This window comes from Halyomorpha halys, unplaced genomic scaffold, assembly GCF_000696795.3.
Source record: "Halyomorpha halys isolate HHAL.00 unplaced genomic scaffold, Hhal_1.1 Scaffold241.1, whole genome shotgun sequence".
NCBI lineage: Eukaryota > Metazoa > Arthropoda > Insecta > Hemiptera > Pentatomidae > Halyomorpha > Halyomorpha halys.
In genome coordinates, this window is record NW_027105010.1 from 120,881 (window position 1) to 129,761 (window position 8,881).

Sequence of the window (8,881 nt, forward strand, 5' to 3'; positions counted from 1 at the left end):
ACTAGGCCTTACCAAAGCCAACAACCAACGGGCGTTGATGACCAGGCTGTTAAACGCCCTTTCAAAACTAATAAACAAACATTCATAAAATCTATTGTTAAGAGTAAAATTATTGTACAGTTTCTTTCGAACTTACCCAACTACGAACAATATGTCTTAGATTTTTTTCTGTTTCAGCCATGTTTATCATATCTTTATAGGCAGCGGCAGCTAGTTTTGGATCAATATTTTCACAGTCATTAGCCATTCTACAAACTAATTCATCATGAGAAAAAACACAGTATCTGTGAAGAGTAGAATAATTTCCAATACATTCGCGACCAATTTGAATCTGAAAATAAAACATATCTATTAGAAATTGCAACTACACAAGTAAAATGGTAATTTGTCAAAATTAAAATAAAGCTAACCCAATCTCCAGGTGCAAAATTAACAGCTTCGGCAAAATTATACCCTTGATTAAAACCTGCATGGTAAGCTCTAGGAAATGTTACTATGAATTCTCCAGCTTGCTGATCCGTTCGGTACACAGGAACACCTATAAACAGTGAAATTGTAAATTTATACTTTTATAACTAGCATCGGGAGGCTATGCATGGATTATCGATTTCAATGAAACTTTTTTAGGTGATACTAAGACAAGGGGCAAGGGCAAAGGGGTTGACGGTGGTAACGCGCCTGTCTGCCAACCCATATATTGCGATTTCAAGTCCCCGGGCCAAACCGGGATTTTTTCAAGTTTATACCTATACAATACTCATAATAAAAATAGGCTTGGGAATGACAGACCCACCCTATGAAAACCACATCAAGAAACGCATGATGTATTTCCTAAGACCTCCACGGTCTGCTGCGCCAATAAAAAAAAAAAAAATAACCTAGGTCAAAAAATATGATTGATAGTCCTTGCCAATAGGCCCTAGGAACCGAGAAAAAACAACTTGTACACAATTTAAATTTTTTTTTATATTATCATGTTTCACCTTTACTCTGTATCTATCTATTCACTGGTTATTAAATGCCAATATTTATATTAATATTTGCAGCTCTTTTGAATCATTGTTGACTCTGTCTATCCATCTGATTTTTGGCCTCCCATGTAGTCTCTTGCCAACTATACTGGTATTTATTGTTGTGTGTAGAGACTTCCTGACGGATTGTTTCGAGTCACATGTCACGCCCATCATAATTTATGTGCCTTCATATCATGAGGTATTGACTGACCAGTCTTTATTAAGGACACTAAAATATGACTATTTTGTGATTATATTGCTTTTGCTTAAAATATATTTCTTGGCCTACTTTACACGAAGACACTTTTGGTTTAGTGATTTTTTATACATTTATAATCATTTAATGTAATTGAAAATATTTTTTTGTTATTCTAAATCATTCACTATTTGTCGAACAAGTTGAAAATTATAGATTTAAGTACAGGAACGTGGAACGTAAGAAGTTTGAATTAGCTGATGGGTTAAAATTGGTCACAAATAAGGTTAAGAATGCAATTTACGATATTCTAATAGCTTCACTGGCCAGGGAGGGCTTGATACAGGAAGGGAAGTACACTAACTGGTACTGAGGGAGTGGTAATTATTTTTTAGGAATTGGGTTTCTGACTAGGAATATATTGCTGTTTGAGTTAAGGGATGTTAAGTTTTTCAGTGATAGAATATTAGTAGCAATATTTCAGGAATGCTGGTCTAAAATCAGATTGATAAACATTCATTCTCTAACCAAAGAGAGCTATGAAGAGATTAAATGCAAATTACAAGACAAATTGGACGGGTTTAAAATAAATTACTGCGAAATTGCATGAAAACAATATTAGGAGATGCATATGCAAATGCTGTTAGAGAAGAGGTATATTATCCAACAATCGGTAAAGATAATTTGCATCACTGATATTGGAATACAACTAAAAAAATTTGTCATTGCAAAAATCTAATAATTTTAAACATAAGGATATTCAAAAATACATTTGGACATCACCAGATTCACAAACCCAAAATCAAATCAATTTTGTCTAGGTACAACGTAGATGGCAAAACAGGATAATTGATAAGAGATCCTATCGTAGGGCATAATTTGGGTCAGATCATTTATGGGTTATCATGGGGGTTTACTAGTAATAGCTTATATCATTAGCAATCAAGATTCAAACTTTCAAACAAAATTCAATAAAAACTTAATATAAAGAAGAGAGATGAAAAAGGTTTTAGTTCCAAAAATTTTAATCTGAAGAAATAAAAAATTCCTTCAATTAGAAATCAATTCACACTCAAAATTCAAACTAGATATGAAGCCTTAGGACCATTAGACGGTGAGGAAAAGAGAGAGCTGACCATGTTGCTCATACGGCTCATATAGATGAAGGACACGGTGAAAACCTTTACTATAACTAAAGATGACCGGGAAAACTTATAGTGAACAGAATACATCCTAAATGAAAAGAAAAATGGAATTTAACTGAGTTAAAACACGGAGAGATTAAACAAACCTAAACTTTATAGAACACAAGTTGTCACAGTTCCAGAAGAGAATAAGTAATGCATTGTAGAATATCAATACAGCATTATGACTTTTCTCATGGTTATCTTCTGAGAGAACTCGAGCCCCAACCTTTGAACACTGGAGGCTTATGAAAACTGTCAACTATGTCCTTTTAGAATACTCAAAACTGTCCTTAATCTTAGGAATTTGGGAATTAAGAGCAATATTGAAGGTAAGCTAGCAGATGATAGAGGGGTCTGCTACGACCTCATTGGTGATTTTGAAAAAAAAAAAATATTATAATAAATGGAATTTTGTCCGGGTGCGGTCAAATAAAACTCAAATAGTAAATTGGTGTACTATTTTTATAATTATTAAATATTATAATAGGATATAAATTATCAATATGCCAATAACCCTTAGGTTTAGAGGCAATAACCAAATAAATATATTAATACATTTTTTGGTAGTTTGATCCTCCATATATTTGTCTTCTAATTTACCAGTTAGACTCTTTTAAACTGTCTGTAATGCAGATGTCTTAGTCAACATAAAGGAAAAAAAATAACGATAATTTAAATTTAATCTGTGAGAAAATTATATAAACAGGAATGAAACCTAAGAGGGTATTATTAATAAGATACATTATTCCAAGCTTAATTGATGCAAATTAAACAATATGGTAAACAACTACAATATAACATAACAAATTCCATTAAAATATTAATTTTAAAAATAAACTTTTTTTAATACCAGCAGGCTGCTAGGCTAAAATTTATTAGTATACTCCTACCAATGTTTGCTTACTTTATACTGACTTTGATGCGTTTATCCACCAGGTAATAGTAATCTTAAAATATATTCCTAAACCACCTTACTACTAAGACCAGATTGATTTGTTTCAATTGTAACTTTCAAAGTTACAATTATCATAGTGATTTATACTATTCAAAAAACATTTAGCTAAAAAGTTACCAGCTTGCATTAAAACATTAGGATTCATTATGGTAGTCAATTGATGTAACAAATCTGGTTGATTTTCAAAAAGTTCTGGAGCGGCTTTTTTCATGGCCTTTTCAAAATCTTCAGCACGTCCACCTGGTACACCATACCATGTCTTCGGTTCTCCCCTATATAAAAAAAAAAAAATTGCAACTCTCATGTTTAAAAGATCAATTTTAAAGGTTAAATTAAAAGCCAAGCCAATGGCTTATTTACAAGTTGGTTGTAAAAAACCCAGATTGATTTTTCTGCAGGCAAGGATCTTAAGAAAATGGATGGACAGATATATTTACTTCCTAAACCTTTACCATATTCTTTCATGAATATTCTTATCCTGAATCTTTCTGAATGAAAAATATTGTTCTAATGCACATAATAACAAAATGATTGATTTAACACATTAATGTCTGTAGTAACAAACTGGTGAAGCTATTATATCATAGTATTAAAAAGAAAAAGAAGGAATAATAATTAAGAAAATATCTATTATAACATTAAATAGTTTTGTAATGAATCACTTACCAATGTAAATAATTAATTGAATAACTCCAATGATCTTCATTATGCCAACAAAATGTAGCAAAACACATTCCAACATACATCCAAGGTATTTTCATACCTGAAATATCTGCATTAATAAAGCTGAATACTGATCCTGGTAACACAGGTAAATTATTAAGATTCCAAGGGGATGCAATGTATTTTTCGAATTCAGGGTCCTACGGCACACAATATCATTATAGTAATTGATTAAAAAAATCAATTGATTAAAAAAATAGAAAGAAAGAATTGTTACCTCTGTTATATTTATAGAATATTTAGTGGGAAAGCCAGATCCATGATCTACAGAATGAAGATCAGCTCCATATTCGACAGTAATATCAGCATCTAAAGTTGAAACGATCCTCCAAAATTCTTTTTCAACAACCTCTGTAGGAACGCACTATATACAAATATAAAAAAAAATATTTAGATTGAATATTTTTTTTTTTAAACGTTTGTTAAGGCTTTGGTATAATAATGAAAGAAGGGTATTTGTTACAAAACCTAGTATGAAACAACCTAAACTCTTCATAAATATGTCAAACATACAAAATTTTACTTAAACCTTGCAAGGGATGAGTTGAGAACAATAGCAGTTCTTCTTACAGGTCATCATATCTTAAGATACCAACTCAAGAAAATGAAAATAATGGAAGATTCCACATGTCATAAGTGCTTAGAGGAAAAGAAAAGACCAGCATATTCTATGTGAACATGAAGACCTAGCCTTTTACAGATTACAATACTCAAATCAGGCAATAATTAAACCTGAAGACAATACTAGAATTAATCCAATACCTAATATTCTTTGTTAGATATATTCAATTCCGATGAGATTTTTAGATAAGGGATAACTTGCAAAAGATTCAAATGAGTCAAGGTGAGAAAGGGTTTCACATCTTGTTATCATAATAATTTGTGATATGAGTTGTATTATTATCAGATCTAATCTTAGTCTGCAAAGAAAATTTTAAGTAACCAATTACATAAAATGGAACAGCTGATAAAATAATAGCAAAAGCTTGAATTGAATAATATAAGTTATCATAAAAATTTAAGTCTTACTGTTAGAATTAAAAAAAAAGATTAATAAAATGGCAATTAGCTTTGATCTAAGATTTTTATTTTGGTACCAAAAATAACCTAACTGTATGTAAAACATTATATAGCCATCATATTAAAACTTACATGAACTGGCATTGAAAAGTATTTGGTTTTAAATTTATCAGCCATTTCTCCAAACTCTTGTAAAGTATACTCCCTCTGTGCTTGAGTAAACCCAAAAGCTTCCACAGGCTTGCTGACCTCTTTGGCAAGACACTTTGGGCACCTCCAGTCACCTTGAAAATAAATGATATTTAAGTATTTTAACAAAACAAATTCTAACCTAATGTTCCGATTAATAAAACAAATTTCACACACATACTAAAACTCATATATTAAATAAGCATGTTAGGCAAACTTGCTTTTTTATTTATTTAGTTGAGGTTGTCATTTCAGGACTAAGAACAATATTGAAGAAAATGTATACAGCTTATTAAAGTAATATGTTTTATATAATAAAAATCTATGAGGGTTCAACAAAAAAAAAGATTTTAACCTCATCATAAATATGCCAGGGACTCCCTCATTAACAAATATTTGGTAATGTTCCCTCATCGTTTGAAAGGTACTCACCAAAATTTCAACCATTTCATATATGCAGTTGTTGTTTGATGTGTTTTTGTGAGATGTGCAAGAAAATAGAGTATTAAACAATCATTTTATATTAGTTTTTGAAAGGCAAGATGCCTATGCAAATTAAAGAAAAGTTTAACACAATACATGGGGACTCTGTAATTCAGTGTTTCTATACCAGCTTGGGTGATACCAGTGATGAGTGTAAACCAGTGACAATAGTGTTACTCAAGTTCACCAATAAGCGCTAAACAACAGTCAAACTAAGATTAGAGAGATAGCAGAGAATATGAACATGTCAAAAGAAAATGCTAATCAAATAACAAATCAAGGTTTAGGGAGAAGAAAGCTAATAATGCATAAGGTGATGTACTGCTTGCTCACTCTGGACCAAGATCATACTTGAAAGAATTCTTTTAACACTCTATTGGAGCAGTTGGAACAAAATGATTTTGCATAAGGGAAACTAGTGGATAAAATTGATTTGGGACCAACTAGCACAATCTCTGTAAATTGTATCAAAATTAGATTAACAGCAGCATATGTCATGCCTGACTATGGATTTAACTACACACAGACATTACAAGGGCTAAATTGTTCTTTCATATCTAAAAGTAAAATATAAGTGGAAATATTTAAATTTGAGGATAAAAATTGTTTTCACTTCCTGCATAAATATAATGTCTCTTTTCCTTCAGTAGTGAGGAAGCAAAAATATAAATACCATATTTACATTAAATACGCTTCTACATATTTGCCACAAAACAGTAACTTATGTTTAAAATTATAAAACTAACCCTTAGGTATCTGGTTAAGAGGAGGTATCAGGCAAAAAGTATGATAACTATCATCACAACCATCGCACAAGAGCATTGACTCCTCTATATCACCTCTATGACAGTTAATACAAATATATTTGGCCAGCTGTAACAATTAAAACAAAGTTTAGTATGATGATCAGTAATAACCTGAAACATACGAGGGTGGTTTGAAAAGTGCTTGGAATCACCACTAGATGTCAGAGTTAGACCAACGAGGTCCCCGCACAATAATCACACATCCTTTGTGAGTGAACATGTGGCGTGAGTGCCAGTGACGACTCTTTGTTGTTTTATTTGTAGTGATTTGTGACTATGGAAAAAACTTGAGATTTGAGCAGTGATTAAGTACTTTGTAAAGAAAGCTATGAAAGCAAAGGAAATTCATCCCGACTTTCAGAACACACTGGGGGACTCTGCTCCTTCATATTCAACTGTTGCCAAGTGGATCAGCGAGTTTAAAGGAAGTGGAAAAGCGAAATTTGGTCGGGAGAGCTTAGATGATGATCTGCGTAGTGGACGGCCAAAAAGTGCAAGACCCCAATTTATCGCAAAAGTGCATAAAAAGGTCATGGAGGATCTTCGACTGAAAGTGCGTGAGATTGCTGAAGCTGTAGAGATGTCATCTGAACAGGTATATCACACTTTAACTGAAGAATTGAGAATGAAAAAATTATCCGCAAGATTGGTGCCGCGGGTCTTGACATTGGACCATAAACACACCAGATTGGAAATATCTGAACAAAATCTGGCCCATTTTCAGCATAACCAACAGGATTTTTTGCACTGGTTTGTGACTACAGATGCAACTTGAGTCCACTACTATAACCCAGAGACATAACAGCAGTCAAAGCAGTGGAAACATGCAAAGTCACCACCACCAAAGAAAGCAAAGACAGTATATTCGGCGGGAAAGGTCATGGACTCAGTTTTCTGGGATGCAAAAGGCATTCTGCTGATAGATTATCTTCCTACTGGCCAAACACAGGGCAATACTACGCAAAACTTCTTAAACCAACTACAAGAAAAGATATGTGAAAAAAGGCCTGGTTTGGCAAGGAAAAAAGTCATCATTCATCAGGACAACCTCCACCCGCACACAAGTACTATTGCCAAAACTTCATGAACTGAGGTACGAATTGTTGCCACATCCACCTTATTCACCTGATTTGGCACCATCAGATTTTTATCTCTTCCCCAGGCTGCAAATTTTGCAAGGTGGATGGAGATTTCCTACAATGGAAGAACTGACAGCTGAATTGGAGAGGTATTTAGCAGGCCTGGAGGAATCTCATTTTCGAGATGGGATCATGATATTGGAACATCGCTGGACCAAATGCATTAGCCTACAGGGAGACTAGATGTTGAAAAATAAAAGCAGTTCCACCGAGGTAAGACACTTCTTTCTAGTACATTCCGAGAACTTTTCAAACCACCCTCGTAATTTATAAATAAAATGCATATGTAAATACTATTGGCTTCCACACTCATAATATAAAATAATTGAATGCAGCACTATAATTAGATAAAAATATAAATATACATGCAGTCCTTGTTTTAAGTTGTTTTGAAGTTGCATCGCAAGCTGATTTCTACCAGAGACCATTTTATGTCAAGGCGAATTCACAGTTACATAACTTGAAAAATAAGAGATAGCTTCGGGGAAGATATTCCGATGCAATAAACAGACAAAATAAAATATATGTTAAGATATAAACAAAATTTAGGAATAATTATTTAAAGATAATAGAAAAGTTTCCAAAAATATATTAAGATTACTAAATTTGCAATAGGTTTGAAAATTTATAACTACGCATATACATAAATAAGGAATATTACAAGATTTGTAGAATTATCATAATACACACTATTAAATAGAACTATAAAACACATTAAATAAAAATAATATAAAATGCTTGTATCTTTAATTTATTTGAAAAAGGTACATCTTTAGGGGAAAAATAATACTTAAAGGAAATTCTTAATTTCCAAACATCATTCAATGAGGTGTTTCAAATTCAAAATATTTTACTTTAAAGTTTTACTTCAATATGTAAAATCTTGTTGATAAGTATTGAAGAGCTATTTTTTCTTCCTCTTCCTAAGTGATCCTTCAAGTCTCTAATATTTCATAATATTTCAAGTGATCTAGATTTTGTTGTATAGAATAAAAAAAAAGCACAATATCTTTTTTTTTAATAAATTAAATTCATCTTTACAATTCGAATTTTCTTTGTTTTCATCTGTCTTTCAATTCTTCAAAGGACTTAAAACCAAGCATTAGAAGATTATTACCTGCTTTAAAGAAGACAATGGAAACTTAATAAGGATTTTTTTATCCATGAATA

General features: G+C 32.0%; 1 protein-coding gene across 2 annotated transcripts in view; it reads right to left on the reverse strand.

Annotated features, from left to right (window-relative positions):
• LOC106680082 (lysine-specific demethylase 5) overlaps positions 1 to 8,881 on the reverse strand; it is a 64,095-nt gene that overhangs the window by 26,867 nt on the left and 28,347 nt on the right. For both annotated transcript variants that reach the window (XM_067047262.1, XM_067047258.1), the window contains exons 6-12: positions 6,513 to 6,639; positions 5,227 to 5,378; positions 4,292 to 4,438; positions 4,018 to 4,214; positions 3,469 to 3,623; positions 411 to 538; positions 137 to 331 (exon numbers count right to left, since the gene is read on the reverse strand). In XM_067047262.1, the coding sequence (XP_066903363.1) occupies positions 137 to 331; positions 411 to 538; positions 3,469 to 3,623; positions 4,018 to 4,214; positions 4,292 to 4,438; positions 5,227 to 5,378; positions 6,513 to 6,639 (1,101 nt within the window). The remainder of the gene's footprint in view (positions 1 to 136; positions 332 to 410; positions 539 to 3,468; positions 3,624 to 4,017; positions 4,215 to 4,291; positions 4,439 to 5,226; positions 5,379 to 6,512; positions 6,640 to 8,881) is intronic.